We start from the raw sequence: 25,528 nt of genomic DNA, 5'->3' as shown, positions 1-25,528 counted from the left end.
GCAATTCCTAATATAACTTATGTGGACAGCTTAATTGAATACCATAAGTACATGGAACCTTGAGTAGGGCATGAGATTTTGTAGGTTTGTCCAGAGTGATGCCCCAATAAATCCCAGAGTGTTTTGAACAGTGAATAAAAAAGTATTTGCAAAGTCCCCTTGGGGGAATGGCGAGAAAGGGGGAAAATCCAACTTCCCCAAGTGGAGAATTCATGATATTCTCACAAACAGTGGGGACAACCAAAACAAGAGGCTGAGCCCTCAATCTTGGGGGTTGTTCATATGAAACTTAACCCTGCAAAGGACAGGCTAACCCTACTTTAAATTAGGCCTAAGAGTCACCCACAGAGAACCTCTTTTGTTGCTCAGATATGGCCTCTTTCTCTTAGCCAACATGACAAGCAAACTCACTGCCCTCCCCCTGTCTATGTGGGACATGACTCCCAGGGGTGTGGACCTTCCTGGCAAAGTGGGACAGAAATCCTAGAATGAGCTGGGACTCAGCATCAAGGGATTTAGAAAACCTTCTCAACCAAAAGGGGAAAGAGAGAAATGAAACATAATAAAGTGTTAATAGCCGAGAGATTCCAAACAGATTTGAGAGGTTATCCTGGAGGCTATTTTTATACATTAAATAGATATCACCTTTTTAGTTAAGGTGCAATGAAGAGGCTGGAGGGAACTGCCTGAAAATGTAGAGCTGTGTTCCAGTAACCATGCTTCTGGAAGATGATTGTATAATGATATAGCTTTCACAATGTGACTGTGTGATTGTGAAAACCTTGTGTCTGATTCTCCTTTTATGTACCTTATCGACAGATAAGTAAAATATATGGATTAAAAATAAATAAATAACAGGGGGAACAAATGTTAAAATAAATCGAGGAGATTGAAATGCCAGTGATCAATGAAAGGGAGGGGTAAGGGGTATGGTATGTATGAATTTTTTTCTGTTTTCTTTTTATGAATTGATGCAAATTTCTAAGACATGATCATGATGATGAATATAAAATAAATAAATAAATAAAGCTATATCTGATGAGGTAATAACCAAATCATCCAAAACTGATAATAGATATCAAGCCATAGAGTCATGAAGCACTATGAGTAAATATAAAAACAGAATAATTACAAAGAAAGCCACAAATAAAATCAGTCAGATTGATGAAAACCAAAAACAATGAGAAAATACTTAAGAACAAAGAAAAAAGACATATTACCTTCTAAGAAATAAAAATAAGACTGACAGGTAACTTTCTCACCAAGATAAATGGAAGTCACAAGATAATGGAAGGATATCTTCAAAGTGCTGAAGACATTAGTTTCACAATGATAAAAGGGTCAAGCTACCAGGAAGATGTAACAGTTCTAAATTTGAATGTACTTAAAATCTAGCCTCAAAATAAGTAATTTTAAAAATTGACAAGAAGAAAAAGAAAATTAGGCAAATGTATAGTCATAGTGGTAGTTTTAGCACATCTGTTAGAGTAACTGATGGAATAAGCACATAAAAATCAGTAAGGTATAGCTTTGAACAAAACAATAAACATGATCTCATTGGCCTATGTACAACGCTGTATCCAACAACTGAATAATATATATTGTATTCTTTCAAAACTAAATAATATATATTGTATTCTTTCAATATTTGCTATATTAAGTCACAAATAAAATTTTAACAAATTTAAAGGATTGAAACAATACAGGGTATCTTCTTTGGCTATAGTAGAATTAATCTGTAAATCAGTAAGAAAAGCATTACTGGAAAATTCCCACATGCCTGAATATTACTCTTCTACATAATCTATAAGACAAAGAATACATCACCATGAAAAAAGAATCACAAAATAATTTAATCAAACGATGGAGGCAAATATTTTATAGAAAAATTTGTAGAATAAAATATGAGTCAGGAAATACAAAGTTTATATACTTAAATGCATTTTTTTAAAAAAGGGTAAAAATAAGTGATCTATCTCAAGATAGTAACAAAAAGACGAGAACATTGAACCCAAAGAAAATAGAAAGAAGGAAATAATCCCACAAGAGAATGAACTAATGAAATTGAAATAAAACTACATTAAAAAGGTTATTTTCATAAAAGTCTAATAGAATTGATAACCCTCTTACAGAACTAATAGAAGGAAAATGACAGTAGGCACAAACATCCAATATCAGGAATAAAAAGGGGGACTCACTACAGATCCTCCAGATATTGAAGATATAATAAAAGGATACTATCAAAAGATATATGCCAAAATACTTTAAAAGGTCATTAAAATAGTCAAATTCCTTGCAAGCATAATTTATTAAAACTGACACAAAAAGAAATAGAAAACATGAATAGGATTATATCTTTTAAAGATATCGAATGCTAGTTTAAAAAATTTCCTGGTCAATTTTTCCAAACATTTCAAACAAGAAATAATATCAACCTAATGCAAAATTTTGCAACAAATAAGAGGGGACACTTACAAACATGTTTTATAAGGCCAGTATAAAATTAATACCAAAAATTGGCAAAGACATTCCAAGGGTGGGGTGGGAGGGGGGGGGGAGGGGGACATAAAATGATCTCTCCTGGACATAGATTTTTTAAATCTTAAATAACATAATTTCAAATCATGTTCTGTAGTACATAAAAAGAACAATAAATCATGGCCAAGTCAGGATTATTCCAGAAGGTAAGTTTGATTTGACATTTGTAAAACAATTTAATTCTCATTAAAAGGGTAAAAAGGAGAAAATCATATGATCATCTCAAAAGATGAAGAAAAAGCATTTGTAAAACTCCCCACTCTTATCCAGTAATGAAGCAAATTAGAAAAAGAAGGACGATTCCTTCATCAGATGAGTATATAGCAAAAACTCTCTTAAGTGACTGGAAGACTTGGTAATAAAAAGGGGCCAATTTTCCCCTAATTAACCTATATGTTCAATGCAATTTCAATCAAAACCCAGCAAAATTTCATAAAAATTGACAAGCTAATTTCAAAACTGGTATAGAAATGCAGAGAGTCAAGAATAGTGAAGACAATCTTCAAGGTCAAAGCTGAAGGACTTACACTAAGGGTTATCAAGACTCATTTCAATGCCACAGTAATTAAGTCACAATGGTATTGGGTCAAAATAGACAAAGAGAAGAATGTAATAGAAGTGAGTCCAGAAACAGAGCCACACAGCTGATGGATCTGAGACAAATGGGGAAAGGACTGTCTTTCTGATCAATGATACCAGGTCAATGGAAAGTCATATGGGAAAATATCCTGATTGTACCCTACAACATATACAATAATCAATTCTAGATGGATTATAGATCTTGACATAAAAGTTAGAACAGTAGGTGTCCAGAATAAAACATAGGAGAATATCTTCCTAATTCCAAACATCTTCCAACCCCAGACAAAGATTTCACAGACAGGACACAAATAGCACTAAGCATAAAGATGGATAAACCATGCTACAATAAAATTAAGAGCTTTCGTATGGGGAAATTGATAGCTCTAAACATGTTTATTGGAGATGAAGGTTGAAAATAAGACGAATTAAGACTTGTGCTCTGGAAATTAGAAATGCAAATCAAAATAAACCCACTTAAAAGAAAGCAAAGAAAATAAAATTTATATAAATAGAAAAAAATTTTAACTCTAAGATAGTTTATCAACAAAACTAAAATCTAATCCTTAGATGTCTCAGAGGGAAAACTCTAGATGGAATGAACAAAATGGAAAAGAACAAGGAACCAGTAAACAGGTTTAGGGATTAAAGAGGAGAGACATAGCTGCAAGTACAGAGAAGAGCTTTCAAATGATAGGAGAATACTATGATTACGCTTGAAAATTTAAGTTTGAAAAATCAGATTCATGGGACACTTCTCCAGAAAAATATAAAATGCCAAAACTGACTCAAAAGATAGAATCCTGAATAAATCAATAAGCCTAAAAGAGACTGAAAGGGTTTCCTAAGCACACCTCTTACCACCAAAAAAAAAAAAAAGGAAAAAGCCCAGAAGTTTTACAGAAAGAGAACATCCTTATTGTAGCAAAGTTATCTGCCCCACACCCATTTTCCTTCTGATTTTGGCAGAAGCTTGGCTGTGCTCCAGGGTCATCCTCCTCATGCAGCAGATAAATCCCGATTGCTCTAGTGAGTCGTGGTGGCAGCGTTTGCCTTGGCAGATGCAGGATCCACGAGAAAGTGTTTCTCAGATGCACAAACACAGAGGGAACCGACAGACAGTCCAGCTTCCCCTGGGCTTTTCCAGCCTCAGACTGGGCCCCACAGGGGACTCAGGCAGGCCTGTTCCTGGGGGACACTGGATGGGTGCGACAGAGGCCTGGCTCGGGCATCCCTGCAGCCCCGGTGAACTGTTCAGCACTGCACCGCGATCTAAGACGCTCCCCCACTTCCCTCTGTCCCCCCTGCTTCTTCACTGCAATCTGACGGCTCTCCTCGCGCTTCTTCTTTCCCATAGTTTTCTCACAGGCCTTTTCCCCAGTAAAGTGCTTACACAGCTAATCTCATCTTGGCATCTACTCCTTGGAGAACCTGGACCAGTGCCCAAGGGAAAGGGTTAGAGCAGATGCCTGGCCTTAGGTGACAGGAGGCCTATGGGGGAGCTTTGGAGAAACATTTCCACGCCGAGAACAACCACAAGCAAGCAAAAGACCCTGCGAGCTTCTGGACCCTGCCTTGCCTGGAACGGTGCCTTTTACTCTGAATTCCGGGCACATACGAGCCAGCGTCCCCTGCGTCCCTGGTCCCCAGCCCACCCACCTGCCCACTCTTCTCAGGACCGTTCATGCTTCTTCCTCGCCCTCAGACTTCCAACACCCTCCTCATCCTCCTTCTCATCTGACAGCCGAGCCTTCCATCGCATGAGAAGACAGGAGCAGGGAAAATGGCCAGCGGTCACTGCTCTGCGGTGCCCAGTTCACGCTGGCCCCACGCCTGGCTCCTCCCCGTGAGCGCTCCGTCACAGCGCACAGGAGCCCTGAGAAGCGAGTCAGAAATCCACCCACTGCCCAGCTGTGGACTGAAGGTGGGAAACCCACAAGGTCTTTGTTTTCTTTTCAACTTCTGAACATTTTCATTCCTTCAAACCACAAGGACTTTTGAAAGGCAAAGAAATTAGAATTTTTGAACACTCCCTTGAGATTGTCCCAAAATAATTGTTGTCTTTTCGCAAACGCACTTGCTGTCCTGCCTCGTCTACAGTTAGTTCTCACTTATGCATCTAGGAATAAGTGATCAATATGAGGACACCTGAAGAAAAGTAGAATCTAATGTCTGAGTTGAACTTTATGTTACTATGTTGGTTTTTTTTTGGGGGGGTTGGGTTCTAATGTGAGTTGTTTTTTTTTAAATAAACTAGGAGAGAAATATCATTGAATTTTAGATACAGAGGAAAAGAGTTTAATAAAATTTCTGTAGGGGTATAGTTTCTTGGGATTTAGATACACACACAATCCTCTAAATTGACCCATGACATTTCAAAGTAAAAATTCTATTTGAGCAGGAAAAGAAAATTACAGTAAATCTGACCATGAAATGAAAATGCCGGAACACAGCTGTAGTAAGTCAGGCACTGTCCCCCCACTGCACGGGTGAGGGCCTCAGACACAAACCTCAGTTCTTCACTAAAGGAACTGAATGTGTCCATGAATTTGCCGTCACTAAACCTGAAATATCAGTTTCATGCCAAAAGTACATGGTTAATATGAATTTCAAATACAGACCAGTGAGTCTAGATTCCCTTGTAAACATGTTTCATTTAAAAGGATCATCTCAATTATAGTTTTTTGTAAAATTATACAAATTATACTATTTGCAATCACATGACTCTGAAAAGAATCAATCATCTCATACTTTTCTTAAGCTAAAAACTCCTGGTTGTCTTGACTCTATAATACTGATGAAATTGCATTCAATTATAGTTCTCCATATGGTCATTTCAAAGCATCTAACAATGCTGTTAGATGATTAGTAACTTAAAATGTTTTTAAATCCCATTAGAATAGGAGACTATGATATCAATCTTCCTTGGAAAAAGTCTCTGTTATTGAGAATTATGAGTATCCTAAGAGTTTTAATCCCAGGAGACGGTTTACATTTGGACTTTGTTCCTCAAAATCAAATTCCAAGAACCACTGACATTATATTGTATTCTTTTAGAGAGAAAAATACAAGATACAAGACTGACTTTAAAATAAAAAACAACTAAATATATAAAGCCCTTCCCTCCAATATGAGAAACTTCATAAAAATCAAGTTACTTAAATCTGTAAGAGTTTTTCTCCAAAGGTTTTTCATTTTCTTTCTTTTTTTTTTTTTTTTGGTGATTGATAGTAGAATCACAAAGTATTCATCCAACACTCAGATAACCTTAGTATGTAACTGTTCTGAACGTCTCTGTAGATTCCTTACCCACCCTGAGCAATGAGGGAGAAGCAGTGTAAGCTGAGGCGTCTGAGGCTCAGGCGTGAGTACTGCGGGCGCCCTGCGGCGGGGTCCTCCCCAGAGTCCTCCCCGCGGTCCTCCCTGCGGCGGAGTCCTCCCCACAGTCCTCCCCGCGGTCCCCCCTGCGGCGGTGTCGTCTCCGCGATCCTCCCTGCTGTCCTCTCTGTAGTCCTCCCCGCGGCCCTGTCCTCCCCACCGCCGTGTCCTCCCCACCGCCGTGTCCTCCCCGCGGCCCTGTCCTCCCCACCGCCCTGTCCTCCCCGCCGCCGTGTCCTCCCCGCGGCCCTGTCCTCCCCACCGCCGTGTCCTCCCCGCCGCTGTGTCCTCCCTGCCGCCGTGTCCTCCTGCATCTGCGCTGCTCAGATGCTGCCGGCCCACGACGGCACGAGGGGAAGCAAGGCCGGACCCGGCGTGAGCTCCCAGCCCTGCTTCTGGGCCTTCGCCGGGGCCTTGGGCCACAGCCACGTCCCCTGGCATCCTGGACAAACGGGGGTGTGGGGGCGCCCTGCCTTCACCCCTCACTACACGGCCATTCTGTCCCCAACAGGTCAGACCCTCAGGGAGGCCAGTCGTTGCATCACGTCCTGCTGCAGAGCCCACGGGATCGTCTACAGCCTTCCATGCCATGCGGGAGCTGAAGGCGCCTGCGGGGGCTGCTGGGCTTGGGCAGAGAGCTTCCCTGTGAGGGGGCCCCAGGTGGGTGCTGGTGGAGCTGCAGCGTTTTCCTCTGGGGTCCCACGTGGAAACTGACCACCCGCTCCCCTCCCGCTTCTGGCCTCCCCTGCGCCCTCTCTGACATGCTGCCCCGCCCTGCGGGGGGCTGGCGCCCTGACACCCGTCCCGCCCCCTCCTCCTTCACCCCGGTCCCCGATGCACAGGGAGCTTCGCACGTGCTCCCCACACGCCCTGGGGCTGCCGTCCCCCTCAGGGCATCAAGCCTCCCAGCCTCCCTGGAAGGGAGAACCCCTTATTAAACAAGAAACGCTATGACATAACCTTCCAGGTTCAGCCCTTGAGCAGTTACTGGAAACTAAGTCAATTTATAAAATCCTAATTTCTCTCCACTAAGCTATTAGGTCAGCATTAGAACCCCTTCGATCAAGAAATCTCCCTGAGCAGACCACAGTACAGTACAAATCCTCTATTTAACGACTCCACTTCTGTGATTGATGGCAAAGACTTAGGAAGAGGTCAGGAGGCACAGTGAAATGGGTACATTTTATGTGCTGTGGAGTGTTGACTTTAAAACGACATCCTGCTGTGAATACATAAATTCAGCCACTTCCGGAATGTCAGTGCAAGGTTGAGACCTGCTCTTCAAGAGGGAAGAAAACGGGCAGCTTCCAATCCTCTCATCTCTCGGTGAGGCAGATGTGCTGTCCTAACCCCCAGGAAGGGATGACCAGACTTCTGGGTGAAGAGCTAAAAAGATCCCTATAGAGCTGAGATCTCAGGAAACTGAAGACAGGGGCTTCCAGAGCTGAAGGCGAGTGAAGGAAGCACGCAGCAGACACTGTCTTATAGAAGCAGAAGTGCCTGGAGGGGAAAGATGATTCCCGAGAAGACAACTAAACAAGACAATGGGCAGGGCAAGGAAGACTTCTGGCTGCAAGGAGAAGCTTCCCATCCCACCCCGCCCTGAAAGTGTATCCATGTTAGAAGAGTGTAGAGCTACCGGCAGTAAGAAATTAAGCATGGGAAGACACCCTAACACATCCCTTTACATTTACTTATTAGACCATCTTCGTGGACATATACTGCAAGGGGGTTTTCATAAACACAAAAGCAAATGCTCAGTAAGCTCTCCCTGGATGAATAATGCTTCTTCCACTGTTCAATCAAGAAGCACCCAATTTGGTGAAGACTCTACTGCTACCTGGTGGCAACAAATGTTTGTATTGAAGAAACAAAATAATAGCTTCAGATGCAAAGGGTTCAAATGCAAAGCGCCCTGGCACAACAGGGCTGACAAGGGTCATCCTTGGAAAAACAGGTCATTCACAGGAAGACAAGGAGATATGCTGGGAAATCACATATCGGGAAGAATATAAAAGTACACTTTTCAAGTGATCCAATCATGAGAATACAGCTTCTTAAAGAGTTGAAAAAAATAAATTTTGTCTCACTAGTGTAGTTGTAAACTTCAGAAACTGTGACAATAACAATCAGACAAACAAACCCACTAACATCCATTGATGTCCACGTTTTACTCACCTTGTAACAGCCCAGTTGTAGTCAAGGGCCCGTTTCGTAGAAATCCATGGAATCAGGCCTACTGCCTGTGCCCGGTGAGGCGTGTGCCCGGTGAGGCGTGCGCCCGGTGAGGCGTGCGCCCAGGGGCACTCAGCCAGCCCCCACTTGAGGCCGCAGCCTCTCTCGGGGGAAGCCAGGTCATCCATTTTCAGACCAGCTGGTGAGATGGAGAGCAACACGGGGGAGCACAGCTGACCAGCTCGGTCCCTCTCACATACTGTCCACCTCCCACCCAGCATGCGGTCACTGTTCAAATGCGTGGGGGGCAGGAAGAGACGGATGGAAGCAAAGAGCTCCTTACCTCAGCATCAACGCACTGCTCTGCAACAAAGAAAGATGTAACGATGCAAAAGAATATTGCCTGGAAACCCACTCACAAGGGAGAAAGACAAACGTCAGAGTCATTCTCACTTCATCATGAGTGCCTCTGATTTTGCCAAATTCTCTCCTCCCAGGAGTACCATATCCATAAAAGAAAATGCAGTGGTGGTAGGAAAATGAGTCTATTTCTATGCGAGGCAGACAGATGTGTGTAACACACTCTTTGATAAATACAAATTTCTTAAAAACTTTGCAACCTGGTGAAGTCAGAATCGTTAATTAAATCGGAGGAAGTCAGATCCCAGAGACAAGAAAATATGGACTGAGAACAATCCACGCGGTGGGCAAGATGCTGTGAGAATGCATTCTAGCAACAGAGCACACGGAATCTGGGCAAAAACGTTTAAAATAACTTTAATTACAAATGAAACATAAATGTTTTCTTCTCTATAAAATTATTTTTTTTTTTTTTTTTTTTTTTTTAAAGGAAAGACAGAGAGAAGGAAGGAAGGATAGAAGGAAGGAAGGAAGGAAGAAAGGGAAACATTTTTAAACATTTTCTTGTTTTATTGTATTCTGTTTCTCCGTTTTTGTTACATGGGCTGGGGCCGGGAATCGAACCGAGGTCCTCCGGCATAGCAGGCAAGCACTTTGCCCGCTGAGCCACCGCGGCCCGCCCTCTATAAAATTATTTTAAGAATTAAAATATCACAAGTAAAAGTAACATCACTCTCCCAAGACATCTATCCCTTCCAAAATAACCATTACTGTATTTCAGTTTGGGGTATGTGCTGGTTTGAAAAGGTTTACGGTCCCTAGGAAAGCCATCTTTTAATCCTAATCCCATTTTGTAAAGATAGCCGTTTCTTCTAATCCCTATTCAGAGCTGTATGTTGGAAACTTTAGTTTATCACCACGGAGATGTGACTCAAACAAGTGTGGGTATTAAACGTGATTATGTGGAGATGTGTCTCTACCCATTCCAGGTGGGTCTTGATTACTTTACTGGAATCCGTTTAAAAAGGAAGCATTTTGGAGAAAGCTTCAGAACGACACAGTCACGAGAAGCAGGGTCTACCTGTCAGTGACCTTTGCAGATGAAGAAGGAAAACACCTCCCGTGGAGCTTCAGGAAACAAGACGCTGGAAGAGAAAGCTAGCAGACTTCACGACGTGCCCTTCCAGCCAAGAGAGAAACCCTGAACTTCATCGGCCTTCTTGAACAGAGGTATCTTTCCCTGGATGCCTTAGATTGGACATTTCTATAGACTTTCTCTAATTGGCCTTAGAACTTTAATCTTGCAACTCAATAAATTATCCTTTTTAAAAGCCATTCCATTTCTGGTATATTGCATTCCAGCAGTTAGCAAACTAGGACAGGGAATATACTTCCAAATCTAAAATAAGCATTCATACACATGCATATATATGTAAACACACATAGAAATAGATTGTTTAGTGTGTGCTTTATAAAAGATTTCACTAAGAATATTTTTTGAGATCTATCCATATTGATACCGAACAGTATCTTGAATTATTAAACTTTGTGGGTATTTCCCTATTTTGCCATCATACTCATCTCTTCTATTCAGTCAGAGTTTTCCACATTGTCTTGAGAAGAATTCAGATTCTCTGATTAGGAATGGAACCAGATGACATTTTAAAAAAATTATCATTACTTGATAATCAAATGAGAAGGGCTAGAGGGGAGAAAGACAAGCAAAGAATTTATGCCAAAAATGAACTAGAGAGAGGAGAGAAGGAAAGACAGATGATAACTTCAATTCCCAAAAACCTTTTAGAAGGTTTTTCAAAGGAGAATATTGGGCCAATGGTTTGAGAGTCTGACCCAGAAGTCACAAGCCTAAATGTCTACAGAGGCCAGGCAGATAACACAAATGCCTAAAGCAGGACAAACGTCAAGCAACACTTATACCCTCAGTGTTTGGGCTACAATAGGGAATGGTGTAGAGCAGGGCAAACTAGGAACATGCCCAAACATGACGCATGTTGGGCAAACTAGGAAATGCCCAAACGTGACTAACGTTGACCACTTAAAATTCACAGTTTCGAAGCAAAACAAGCCCGAAGCCCTGGGCCGGCAGCCACACAGCTGCCCACACTGCAGGCTGAGTCTGGACCACAGGACATGAGCTTGCGCTCTGCTGTAACTCCATATGCACAACCGATGTCCCAATGAAGCACTCTTTGACAGCCTAACATGTGGAACTCGGACAGTTCTTTTGAAGGTATTGTTTTTTTCATATGTAAAGATACCCCTAGCCTTTAGGGCTATTTTATTTCTTCCATTTCCATTTTTGGAATGAGTTTCTGAAAAGAGAACAAAAGCAGACACTGAACTCTCTTCTCCTTTTCATTTATTTTGTTTGTTTATTTTATCAGAAGACTTTCAAATGGTCTCACTTTGGAAACACATTGGCTGCTGTATTTCACGTGCTCTGAGTGAGGGAGACACCCCAGCTTTACCCAGAGAGGGACACAGGCTCTTGTCAGAGGGAAGCAGCATTTTCCTGCAGGCACCTAGTGACAGGTGCCCTTCAGGGCAGTGTGGGGAAGGCACCCAGACCTTGGGCCAGCCGGGTGCAAGATGACATGGTTCTAAGTGCCAAAGGTAGAAGTAAGGACCCTGCTGAGGCGGGCAGGGACAGGGTCTGCTCTGCCCTCCTGCACACCGCTGTCTGGGCTGCGGTGCTTCTAGCCATCATCATCATCACCTAACTCCACCTGAGGCTGAACACCGCACATGGCAGGCAGTGGCCGCGAATGCACATGCAGCCTCTCCCTGTCAGTGGATCTGTGTCCAACCCATAGCGGAGACGGAGAGAGAGTTGCACGATTGGCAAGGTAGAAAGATGAGTGATACACACTCTATACAAATGGTCATCGATAACCTCTTGCTGAATGAACGTATTATTTTGAAAATTCGAGATGCGTGGGACATCAGACACGTGAAGACATTTATGAAGAGGATCGTCCTACCTTGAAAATGAAATCAGCCATCAGGGGTCCTGGAATCTTAAAGGTTTGCCTCTCTGAACTCTTCTGAAATTCAACTGTTGTGTTTTCCACAACAAAAACTCCAGGGCTGTTAAAGCTGTGCTCTCCTTTGCTTCCTTGAAGAGTTTTTGATTCAATAACTAAAATTTAAAAATATAATTTAAAATAAAAAATAAGAAATATCGTAAAGACATTTTACTAAATGTAATATCAGCATATGTTATCAACACAATATGAAAACTCAGGTTACAAACATCTCTTGATAATGATGGAATAGGTAGGTAAGATTTTAGTTGCTCAGAAAGAGGAACTAGCAAGTGTGCTCTACTCCATTCTTTGGCACCAATTTTATCATTAGGGAAAGGGAGAACCTTTATATTTTTCAAGATACAGCTAGTACTCAGAGTAAAGCCATAGCACTCACTTTACTATGTGTTCCAAAGACCTTAAGCCTAGTCTTATTTAGACAAATCCACAACGAATCTCTAATTTGCTTTTTTTTAAAAACTTTTTATTTTGAAACTATTAAAGATTCAAAGGAAATTTCAAAAATAGTTCGGCAGGGAGGTCCCATGGAACTTTCATCCAGCGTTCCCCAATGGCTACATCTCATGTAACTACAGTACAATACCCAAACCAGGAAATTTTCACTGCTACAACATGCAGGTACGTCCATTCATTTTGCCACCTATGTAGGTTCTTACGACAACCACCGCCAAAATACAGGACCTCGGGTAGCTCCCTCATGCCACCTACTCCTTTATGCTACAGAAAAACATTTGCCTGCAGTTTAGCAAAAATAGCACGCCATGGCCAGAACACAATTTGTTTTATTTTGTAAATATCACCACACTTAGGAGACCTGTTCTGAGGCCAAGAGTGGCAGTAAAAAGAGCCCAGGCCAGGGCCCTGCCCCTCACCTCTGTGTGTATTTTCGTTGCTTCGTTTCTGACACGTGGTCAGAGCAGACCTCACGCCCTTGATGCAATGACATCGTACCCTCTCCAGCAATGAAAAGCAAGGAACACAGCAGAATCCAAACCCATGCGGTTTAAAGCTTCAACACGGAAGCAGAGAAAACACAGCCTGGGGAGCTGTGCCTGTGTGCTGTGGGCTCTGGTTGCCATTTGGGTTTTCTCCCGACCACTGAAGCAGCTGTAGGGATTCAAGCACCTGGGACAGACTGCATAACGGGCATTCGGAGACATCCTCAAGCACCCGGGACAGACTGCATAACGGGCATTCGGAGACATGCTCAAGCACCCGGGACGGACTGTATAACGGGCATTCGGAGACATCCTCAAGCACCCGGGACGGACTGCATAACGGGCATTCGGAGACATCCTCAAGCACCCGGGACGGACTGCATAACGGGCATTCGGAGACATGCTCAAGCACCCGGGACGGACTGCATAACGGGCATTCGGAGACATCCTCAAGCACCCGGGACGGACTGCATAACAGGCATTCGGAGACATCCTCAAGCACCCGGGACGGACTGCATAACCGGCATTCGGAGACATCCTCAAGCACCCGGGACGGACTGCATAACCGGCATTCGGAGACATCCTCAAGCACCCGGGACGGACTGCATAACGGGCATTCGGAGACATCCTCAAGCACCCGGGACGGACTGCATAACGGGCATTCGGAGACATCCTCAAGCACCCGGGACGGACTGCATAACGGGCATTCGGAGACATCCTCAAGCACCCGGGAAAGACTGCATAACAGGCATTCGGAGACATCCTCGGTTATCCCTGACCGGCAGGCCGGGAACTTTTCTGGAAAAATTCAAGGGCTGGACATGAGCTATTTGATCTGGAGGAATCATTAGCGGTTGAAGACTACTGCTGGCTCCCCTCAGGCACACTAAACCCTGTCCACTTTGGCCCTGCTCTCCATTACCGCAGTAGATTTTTGGAAAGTGTGATTTTAAATTCATTTCCTAGTTCCAATGAAGATATAAAACTGTGTGTTATAAACTGAGCTGTCAGTAAAAATAAGATAGGGAACTGGAGATGGTGCGAGGACCTCAACTGACCAGCCAAGACTCTAAAGGGAAAGAGGAAAAACTACAAGTACAATGGGCAGCGTCGAAACACAAAACGAAGCTGGACAAAATCCACCCTCAAAGAAAGCATGCAAAACCCCAGTTTCTAGATTAGGGTTTACCCCCGAGATGATGTGATTAAATTAAAATTCTCTGCAATGAACTCTGCAACTGCATTGGGATGGTGATTGCTTTGCACTGCGTTAGCCGCCTGGGCCACAGCTTTCCACGTTTCGCTGGCATGCGGAGTGAGGCAGAGGGGTTGAGACTCTGGAAAGACCATCTGAGAGGAAGGGAAGACCAGTTGCTGTGAGCCCCACCCCCTAAGAGAATCGTTTCTGTGTGGCTTTGGGGTTTAATGTCAAGTCTATTCCACATGTCAAGTGTCCAAGACCTTCAATGGCAAGGATATTAAAACACAAATAGCAAAAGCAGCTCTCAAGGGCATGCTTATCCCCAAGGCACTCTTCTCCCCACTGAACTGTGCGCTTATTGCAAAACATCTTTATTCCAATTATTTCTAAATGCTTCCACTTTTTTTAGGTCACGAACACTAGCTGCATACAGAGGAGGCAGAAAGCAGGTACTCTGACACTCACTGTGTAAATGGATAAACGGAGTCAAAAGTGGGTGACTAAAGGCAGGTGGAATGATTTGCTTCAGTTGGGGTTGATGGATGCAAACAACTCTGACCCTCCGGATGAATAAACTCAACGTGCCAGAGTCTACAGTGAGGGGGTGGCCACTGCAGGGCTCCAGGAGCTGGAATTTTTATTGGCAGCAAATTTGCTACTCCCGAGAGCCTGTGCCTCTCAAAACAAATGACAGGAAAGGAGCTTGTGATTTTTTGATCAATGAGCTATAAACAAGATATGGATCACCTTAATGAAAATGTTTTCTTTTTTCTAGCCTTCCCATATCTATCCATAGCTCCATGTTGTAACAATGTGCAATTCACGGCTCATGAGAGCTGCACACACAGACCCTGCAGTGCCCAGTGCTTTTGCTGCCTCTCCTGCACTTCTGCAGCAAGGCGGCTCTTGTTGTCTCCAACCCAGGGAGCCTGTAAACCCCTGCCAGATGCAGGTAGCAGGCTGTGTGCTTCCTTCCCCACTGCTCACTGCCTGCTGACTTCCTTCTTCTCACCAGGCTTAGCACTGGGCCAGGTGTGTGTGTGTGTGCACGTGCGTGCGTAAGAGATAACATGTACCCTCAAAAAAGAAAAACAGAATCAGAATCAAGACCCTCTTGAATCTCAAAACCTTCAACTCTGCATTGTTTAGTGATGCCTTCGAATACTTTGACACCTTCTAGTTCTGTTGAAAAGAAATGATGACTAGAGAGACAATGGATGCTTCTATTGATGGGCTTGCACTGGGGCACGTCGGTTCAAGCTTCTTCCATGAAAGAAAGGGCCATGCAAACCATCTACAAGAAGACCTCTTACACTCTAAGGAGGTCGTGAAAGTATTGTCAGATACAGGTAATAAGCCTTTAGCACAGCTAACATGATTATAAATACATCAAACCTAAGAGCAGAGCTGTATTTTATGTGTTAGCATAGCGTTCCTTTGAGTTTATGTACAGTATCCGCGCTTACACTCATACATCGGTATATGGGGTCACAGATAGGACTGAGAGAAAAAGATCAATTCTCCCAATGGATAGCAGAGGTCTTCTGTTTCTGGCATCTTAGCTTCTTGGGTTTATTTCTAATTAAACTCATTTAATGCTGAAGTTTTGCTACAATAAACCTCTTTTGCAGGGATCTTCTTATTCCTTCTACTTTTACAAGAATACACTACAGGGAAATTTGGGGCTGTGTGCTCACACTAACGCCAGGGAAGGCCAGGGACAGGATGGCAATTTAGGACCTAAATATCCCTTGGTTGCATGTAGGATGGCATGCCATAGTCACACTCCACTCCCAGCAAGAGGCTGACAGTTTTCAGTTCTTGATAACACAGCGTTTTGGAGGGTCAGTGGTTAACGTAGATATTAAAAAGAATGACTTATCACTGCAAAGTAAGTCTGTTGCCATATATTTCAGAAAATGTAACATTGTGATGAATAAAAGTCAAGAAAATAGTTGAATAGATAAAACCACTTCTATATTAAGATTTCCAGGAATGTTAACTAATTCCCTTGTAAATGAAGCGAGTTCTATTCATCAGGAAAAGAGGAAATTTCAGAAACATTTCTAGGGCAATTGTGGGATTGATAAGAGGGAAAATTTTCCAAGCAACAGATCTGTCACCTTTGGAGAAATGGGAACATATTTGAGGCCTGTCCTTGGAATGGTACCAGTCTCGAGTATAAAGTTATTTTAATATATCAGAACATAAATGCATGTAAATGAATGTTTTGCTTCCAAGTATTCACCTCCAAAGACTATTTACTTATCCTGCTTTTGGAACTTATAAAATTGTCTTTGGAGCTGAAGTTTTGGAAATTGCCTCTAGTATCAGGAGAAAATCAGGCCCAGGTCGCTTCATATTTTCTTTGTTTTTAATGGCATCTAATTATCATGCCATAAAATTCACCCATTTAAAATGTACAGTTTAATAGCTTTAGCAAATTCACAGAGTTATGCAACCATTCCCACAATCCAAATTTAGAATGTTCATGTCACCCCAAAATAACTCCATACCCATTAGCAGTCACTCCCATATCCTCCCAACTCATTCCACCCCCACCTCCTGGCAGCCACTAATCTACTTTCTTTATAGATTTGCATATTTGGACATTTCAAATAAATGGAATAACACAACATGTGGCCTTCTGTGGTCTGGCTTCCTGCACTGAGCATGCTTCAATGTTCCTCTATGTTGCAGCATGCAGCAGCACTCCATTCCTCTTTACTGCTGAATAATATCCTGGGTATACCACATTTTATTTATCCATTCTTTGGATGATGGATATTTAGGTTGTTTCTACTTTATGGCCATTATAAATAAAGCTGCCATGAACTCTGTACTTCAGGATCCAAAATAGTATTTTACAATGTGATCACTCAAATGCTCTGAATGTATCTGAATTTGTATTTGAATGATTTTCACCCGATTCCAAAAATAAAATTTATAGGACAAGGAAAAAGATTCATTGTGATCAAGTGCTGTGGTCCTTAAAGCTACTTAAAAAAGAAGCTCAGAAAACAATTTGCTGCTTCACTACAGAGAAAACCTTGAATGAAGTGAACAGAATATGGCTATTTTCTGTTTTTTAGTATTTTTAAGAAAAAATTAGTCACACTTGTTTAGCCATAATCCATGTAATAAATTAAGGGTGAAAATGGCTTTCCAATGAATTGTTCATGCTAATACTGAACAACGTATTCTCTTTCATCCCTAATTTAGATCCTAATGAACTGTAGATTTACTTTTCTTAAGGTTTTAATAATTTCTGGTGGGAATGTCAGTTCTGAATCTAAAATATACAAGCATGCCCCCACACAGACACTCAGACATAGTAAAAAGCTAACAAAAATACAAGCTGCCCCTCTGGCCACCTGTCGGGCTGTCCTGCTCCCAAGCTGTCCCTCTGGCCAGCTGTCGGGCCGCCCTGCTCCCGAGCTGTCCCTCTGGCCACCAGTCGGGCTGCCCTGCTCCCAAGCTGTCCCTCTGGCCACCAGTCGGGCCGCCCTGCTCCCGAGCTGTCCCTCTGGCCACCTGTCGGGCTGTCCTACTCCCGAGCTGCCCCTCTGACCACCTGTCGGGCCGCCCTGCTCCCGAGCTGCCCCTCTGGCCACCAGTCGGGCCGCCCTGCTCCCGAGCTGTCCCTCTGTCCAGCTGTCGGGCCGCCCTGCTCCCGAGCTGTCCCTCTGTCCAGCTGTCGGGCCGCCCTGCTCCCGAGCTGACCCTCTGGCCACCGGTCGGGCCACCCTGCTCCCGAGCTGTCCCTCTGTCCAGCTGTCGGGCCGCCCTGCTCCCGAGCTGTCCCTCTGGCCACCAGTTGGGCCGCCCTGCTCCCGAGCTGTCCCTCTGTCCAGCTGTCGGGCCGCCCTGCTCCCGAGCTGTCCCTCTGTCCAGCTGTCGGGCCGCCCTGCTCCCGAGCTGTTCCTCTGTCCAGCTGTCGGGCCGCCCTGCTCCCGAGCTGTCCCTCTGGCCACCAGTCGGGCCGCCCTGTTCCCGAGCTGTCCCTCTGTCCAGCTGTCGGGCCGCCCTGCTCCCGAGCTGTCCCTCTGTCCAGCTGTCGGGCCGCCCTGCTCCCGAGCTGTCCCTCTGGCCACCAGTCGGGCCGCCCTGTTCCCGAGCTGTCCCTCTGTCCAGCTGTCGGGCCGCCCTGTTCCCGAGCTGTCCCTCTGGCCAGCTGTCGGGCCGCCCTGCTCCCGAGCTGTCCCTCTGGCCACCAGTCGGGCCGCCCTGTTCCCGAGCTGTCCCTCTGTCCAGCTGTCGGGCCGCCCTGCTCCCGAGCTGTCCCTCTGTCCAGCTGTCGGGCCGCCCTGCTCCCGAGCTGCCCCTCTGACCACGAGCACACCCTCCTAGCCCAAGTGGCTGAGAATCACCCATGTTTAAATTTCCTTTTGTTTTCTATCGCAAACTGCTGAACTCCCCAGAAGAGCCCGAACCCAGGCACTTTCTCCCCATAAAAACAGGTCTTTCCTCAATCCCTTCACCGCCCCAGGGCAGGCCCCAAGCTGGGGCGCTCCCTGGCTTGAGGCCCCGGGGTTGGGCCTGGCTGCAAGGGCGGCCTCTCAGTCCTGGCCCGGCGAGACCCCTGGGGAGGGTGGGCTCCTACTCACGCAGCTGCGCGGGTCCTTTCACCGAGATCCTCACGCTCCTGCTCCCCAGCGGAACCGCGATGGCGCTGCTGTCCTCCCCTAGGAGAGCACACGTGTGAGGGCGGGGCGGGCGTGGGCGGGGCCAGGGTGAGTGGAGCCAGGGCAGGCTTGTGGGCGGGGCCAGGGCGGGGCAGGCGGGGCGGGGCCATGGTGGGTGGAGCCAGAGGTGGGGATGGGGCGGGGCCAGGCTAGGGAAGGGGTGGAGCAGGGGCCGGGAAGGGGCCGGGCAGGGGCAGGCCGCCCTCAGCCACCGGCCTGCCCACCTGTGCCCCCTTCCCATGCCCAGGAGCCGCATCAGGGCCAACAGCTCACACCTGGCCACGCCCTCCTTTCCATATCACCGAGGGCTGCCGTGGACACCTCAAGGCCAGCAAAGCTGAGAGTCCTCGCTCCCCTGGCCTGGATAAGGACCGAGTGGAAACCCAGTCCGCATGGGCTTCTCACACCCTCACATATTCTGATCATCTCATTTTATGGCCATACAATAATCAAGCTCATATATGCCACTACCTCTCTAGCCCCCAATTTGAACATTAAATTTGCTCTCAGTGATACTAGGACATCATTGAAGATGGGACTGACTTCAAGCACATATTGTATTTGGTTTAACATTTGAAGAACAGTTTCTTTAGGATAAACCCTCAGCAGTGCAACTGAATTGCTGGTTAAAAGATAACAGTATATTTATTGAATTTTTATGCAACTAACACTTATTAATAAGCAAGTACCTGTTTATTACAGAAAATTAGAAACTACAGATAAACAAAAGGATAAAACTAAGGCTATTTCTAAGCCTACTGCCCAAAGATAATCACTTCTACTTCTAACACTTGGTAAATGTCCTTTCAAGGTTGTTTGCCTGAGCTATGTAGGACTAGATATAGATATAGATACAGATACAGATACAGATACAGATACAGATATAGATATAGATATAGATACAGATATAGATACAGATACAGATACAGATACAGATACAGATACAGATACAGATATAGATACAGATATAGATATAGATACAGATATAGAAAAAGATATAGATATAGATATCCATACGTGCACACCCACTCTGCAATGTCTATAAATATGGGAGGGGTTAAATAAACAATGGTATAACCATACTAAGAAACACTCTAACTGATAAAAATAACAATTTGAAGCTATATGGCTTATTTGAAAGATTGCCAATATATAGTGATGAGGAAAAAAGCAAGTTAAAAACAACACATTGTATAATCTCACATAATCATACATGTAAGTATTACAGTTTCATGGGCATATATATATTACATTACATTATACATTGTGCAAATGCGTAGAATGAGATATCACACATATTAGTGTATAAATGCTAACAGTTTCATATTAGTAAATAATAGAAAAGGATTTTAATTCCTTAATCCTTTAAATGCATGGAGGGGTTTTCACTAAACCACAGACAACAGTCACCTCGAGGCAGGGAAGTGAAAGTGGGGGAATGAAGGAGAACCTAAGTCTATATTAAGTTTCCTATAATGAAAATGTATTCATGAGTTACTTATCAAATAAAATTTCAATAATTTAAAAATAAACATTTTTAAAAGGGAAACAAAATGAAGATCCAAGGTCAAGTAGTTTGCTGAATGTTTTGCAAAACTGTAAACAAATAAAGGAAGCTGTAAGGCTGCAAGTTCATGTCATAAAACTATCATAACTCTAATATTCAAATCAAACATAGCACAAAAATAAATATGTGAACCAATTTTAATTATGGCCATGGATTTAAAATATTAAATAAAACAAAGCAATCAATTTCAGAACTGTATCAAAAGAATTAAATACCATGACTAAAACTATATATATTCCAGAAATGATTATTGGTTAAATATTAGGAATTTTGTTAATATAGTAGCTTATACTAACAGATCAAAGTGGTTAAAACAATGTGATAATTTTAATCAATAAAAAAGGTACCTCATAAAAGTCAGCATATATTACTGATAATCTTATTAAAGTCAGGAATAAAAGAAAAATTATCAATTTGATAAAGAACATCAGAAGCCATGGCCAGATTTGATACTTACTGGTGAAACCGTATAATCATTTCCATAAAAGTCAGGAACAAAAGAAGGATTACATCACCTTTATTTTTCCACACTTACACTATTCTGGAGATCTTTGTCAATGTAATTAAAAATTAATAACTTATAGGAATATACACTGGGAAAGAAAAGATTGTAAATACCATTATTCATAGATTACAGAACTATTTACCTCAAAATTCAAGAAGGAAAAAACTATTATAATAAAAATAAAAAAAAAACAGTTCAGTCAGTGTCCTGACAATAAATAAACATACAACAAACAAATAATTCAGTTTCCTGAATTTAAATTAGTATTAAAGTCAGAATGTGTGTGCTACATATTCCATGGTATATTCTGCAGGATATCTTCCCTAGTAACGCCCACGGAAAAGCCTAAAAACAGTGACAACCCAGGAGCAATGACACTTCTCGCACCATACTGCACATCCAAATACCATTTCATGCTCCAAAGAAACCAGGGATTCTTGAAGAAATGGCACCATCCACGTCGGGTTCAGAAAACAAATAAGATTACCCTGGAACATCTTGGCGTATTAAAAGTGAGGAGCTGTCAAAGACTACTGGATCCACCTCAGAATGACTCAGGAGCCAATCTGAAGAATCTCAACTGGGCAAAAAGTGACTATTTGAGCATTAATATGAATAATAACTGCAATGGAATGAATCACATGAAATACGTTAACTTCCATGAATTCATAATAACACCTGCAAAAAAATCATTGGTTACCGCTGACTTCATAGGTCGAAGGCACACTCCTCCACTAACTGTCCCTCTTTAGACACCAGCTGCAAGTTCGGGGGTTCCCAGGATCACCCTCACTTCTGAACTGGCTGCAAAGTCGGGCATTCCCCCTACCCCCTCAGGGCCAGAAGTCCCCAGAATGGCCTGCAGAGCTCAGGAAACACCGTACATATGATTGCAATTTTATTATAGCAGAAGGACACAAATCAGGACCAGCCAAAAGAAGAGATCCAAGAGGCAAGGTCTGAGAGGGTCAGCAGATGTGCAGTTCCCCTGTCCCCTCCCCACACAGTAAGGACGCATCTACCCTCCCCGCACACCAGTAGGCACACTCACGGCAGCCTCAGTGCCCAGAATGTTTACTGGGGTGTCATTATAAGGCATGACTGACTGCATCAACGCCCCCCAGGCTGAGCCCATCGCCCACCTCCTCCGGTCCCCCAAGCCCCACCCCTCAGCACACCGATGGGTGTCCAGTCCTGGCTGCCCCGAGCTAAGGGGTGGGCCTGGCGGGCTCACCTGAGGCACCTGTTGGCATAAACCGTCAGCTGTGGAGGTGGCGCCACGAGCAAGGCCCTCCTATTCCTGCTCGGATTCCAAGTGCTTCGAATTCTCTGCCCAGGGGCTGGGACAAAAGCTGGCAAAATTCTCTATTATACAACAGCTGCCTTTTAAGATGATAGGAAGCAGTTCCTTGTTTTGAAAACCAGTAAACAAAGAGAAAGCATCATACATTTATCATGACTTTCCTATGCAAACTGTTGAGGGCAACCAATAGCTGATAAAGGAAAGTTTCCCTTTCTAGACGGCTGCCAGCTCACAGAAGAGGGACTGATAGAATCAGAATATAATCATGGAGGAAGTGGTCACATAACAGAAAGAGAGAACCAAATATTGTGTCTCCTAATATGATGCAATAACAAGTAGACAATATCAACTCTAAAGCATCTGCCAAAAAAAAAAAAACACAAAGAAATAACAAATAAACAAATGCAAGTCTAATCAAGCCTTTAAATCTACCTTCCTATTTATAGGAAATGCAGGGAACAGAGGAACGTGTGACAGCACACTGGGGGGATGTAATCAGAAAAATATAGACTAGGGAAAAGTCTATAGGACAAATGATCAGTTTCCTTAAAACTAAATTCCCAGGAAAGGAAAGAAGAAGGAAGTACATCAAAATAGAATTAAGAGATATATCTCCTAAACGCAACACACAAACATTATTCAGAAACTAATTTAAACACTTCAGCAAAACTGGCAAAGTAGGGACCTCCAAAATACTTTCTAAAAAGTAAGGCAGAGTTTAAAATCTGGTGGAATTACGCCAAAGAAATCCAGTTTGTAATCCCACTGGCCACATTTTGAACAACTGGAGGCTAAAAGGAATATTGTCTCTAATATATTAGAAAACATTGAAAATAGTCCCTGGATCCAGAGTGAGAGAGATGAGAAAGACAGAAGGGGGAAGGGAGGGAGGGAGGAAGAAAGGGCAGAAGAGAGAAAAAGAGAGAGAGAGAGAGTGCTTCTTTACAGACGGATGCCAGCAAATAAATGTAGGAGAGATGATTGAATTAGAAAATCGCCATTTTGCAAACCTTTGGTAATAATTGATTCTAGCAAGGATCATCAACGGATGCTAAAACAGCTATGGGGTGAAAGACTGTTGCAAAATGGAATATTTAAGCCATGTCAACGTACCACTCTGAAAGTCCGTAATAGGGAAAAATGGATCCGTCTGACGGACAGCTCTGCATATCACCTTAATTAAACGATTCAACCTACATTACTAATAGTACAACGTGACGTCATGAGCTTCCAGAAGGGATGCAATACAGGGCTTACAGTATCATTTAGCAAGTATTTCTGAAAAAAAAGTTCAAATCTAATCAAGCCTCAACTTTACAAGTAAACTGGTAAGAAATACATGGAAAGTAAATAATTAAATGACGAAAGAGGAAACAAGTCACGTAAATTCTAAAAATAGGGCATTCTTTAAGATAAGAGGGATGAACTCTTTACAAAGTCAATATCATGAAAAATAAGTAGTCTAAAATAAAAGACTAAATAGATACAACAAGCAAATGCAATGAGCAAAACATGATTGGATACTGGTTCAGGTGGAAAAAAACAACAACTATAAAATACATTCTTGAGACCACAGGGGAAATTTGAATATGGATTGGATATTAGATAATATTTGGAAAGTATAATTATTTTTCAGGTGTAATGATGGTGCCATGTTGAAAAGATAATATTTGGAAAGTATAATTATTTTTCAGGTGTAATGATGGTGCCATGTTGAAAAGAAGAAGATCCTTATCTTTAGGAGAGTCATGCTAAAGTATTGGAGAGTTAAATTTAATGTCTGAAACTTATTCATTAGGCTTAGTTAGCTATTTAGATGGATAGATATTTAAATAGATGACAGATGGATAGATAGATCGCAGCAAAATGCAAAACGTAAATCATTGTTGAACTTTGGTAGATAATGTACAGGAATTAATTACATTATTTTTTTCAACTTCTATGTATGCTTGAAAATTTTCACAATACAAAGTTGGGAGGAAAAATTGAATTACAATATCACAAATGCCTATTCAATATGCAAGTCCTAAAGAAAATCAAGTAGTAAATTTAAAATATTATGCATTATATTCGAATGGAGTTCATCCAAAGAATGTAAGTGTGGTTCAAAATTAGGAAATTTATTAATGTAATTTATATACTGAAGGAGGAAAACCTTATTATTACCAAGGACTCCAACATTTGGTAAAATTCAGTAGTTATTCCTTATAAAAATTCTCAGTAAATGTAAACACGAGGAATTTCTATAACATGAAAATTTCATTTTACAAATACCATATTTGTTAAGCTTAATGCTTAAGCATTAGAAATAGTGCAACTTAAATAGGAAAATGATGGGAAACTGGAATAAGTTGCTACTGGGTATGCGTGGAAATAGGCTCAGGCACCATAAAGGCTTCTAGCAAATGACCGCTTTATTACCAAATGGCACAACGGGCCCAAAGGAGCAGGGAGAGGAGGCCCCACCATGGCTGGTCCCTGGGAAGGCAAGCTGCCCAGGTCAGCGTCAGTGGACGGCAAATCTGCACGCCCAGCTCTTTGTCAGAGATGAGAGATGTCTGTGCTGGCAGGGGCTGAGTGTTTATACACCCCAGGGCGAGGGGCATGTCACCCAGAACTCCTGCCCTGAAAGCAGCTGGGAGCCTTGCTGCTGGTTTCCCACTCCATGTGTAGTCAGATCATTCCATCAGCTTTGAGGGCTCCCCTGGCTGTGGAACGGAAACTGCTGAAACATCTGCACACAGTGGAAAGGAGAGGGGCGAAGTGAGGGCTGGGAGATGCCAGCTGGGCTGGGACTGCCCCAGCAGAAACCATTCACCACCACTGGAGTCAACATTTTAGAGACTCAAGCCAAGGCAATTAGGCAAGAAAAAATAGTCTAAGGACTAGTCTAATTTCCTCTAAGGAGGAAATTAAAATTAAAAAATCAAGAGATTTCAGATAAACCAATACTAGTAAGTTAGAAAATCTAACAGAAAAAGGTATCCTATATACAACAGCAAGAATAAAGCTGGAATATGTTGGAATAAACTTTTTAAAAATGGGCATACTACAAGAAGATCATTTAAAATCTCTTTCTATAGATATAAAAATATCTTGAATATATGGAAAGGAAAAGATTGACTCATCTTACAGTAAGTTAAATCAACAAAATTGGGAAAAGATGGGGAAAAAGTAATGACAGACAAAAGGCAATCTCTTTAATATCAAAGAGCTTTTATAAATCATAAG

At 43.0% G+C, this 25,528-nt stretch overlaps 1 protein-coding gene across 2 annotated transcripts in view; it reads right to left on the bottom strand.

Annotated features, from left to right (window-relative positions):
• Positions 1-25,528, bottom strand: part of ADAMTSL3 (ADAMTS like 3) — a 355,553-nt gene that overhangs the window by 154,843 nt on the left and 175,182 nt on the right. For both annotated transcript variants that reach the window (XM_077124346.1, XM_077124347.1), the window contains exons 8-9: positions 18,845-18,922; positions 12,033-12,190 (exon numbers count right to left, since the gene is read on the bottom strand). In XM_077124346.1, the coding sequence (XP_076980461.1) occupies positions 12,033-12,190; positions 18,845-18,922 (236 nt within the window). The remainder of the gene's footprint in view (positions 1-12,032; positions 12,191-18,844; positions 18,923-25,528) is intronic.

This window comes from Tamandua tetradactyla, chromosome 12, assembly GCF_023851605.1.
Source record: "Tamandua tetradactyla isolate mTamTet1 chromosome 12, mTamTet1.pri, whole genome shotgun sequence".
In the NCBI taxonomy this organism is placed as follows: Eukaryota; Metazoa; Chordata; class Mammalia; order Pilosa; family Myrmecophagidae; genus Tamandua; species Tamandua tetradactyla.
This window is presented reverse-complemented; position numbering and strand designations above follow the sequence as displayed.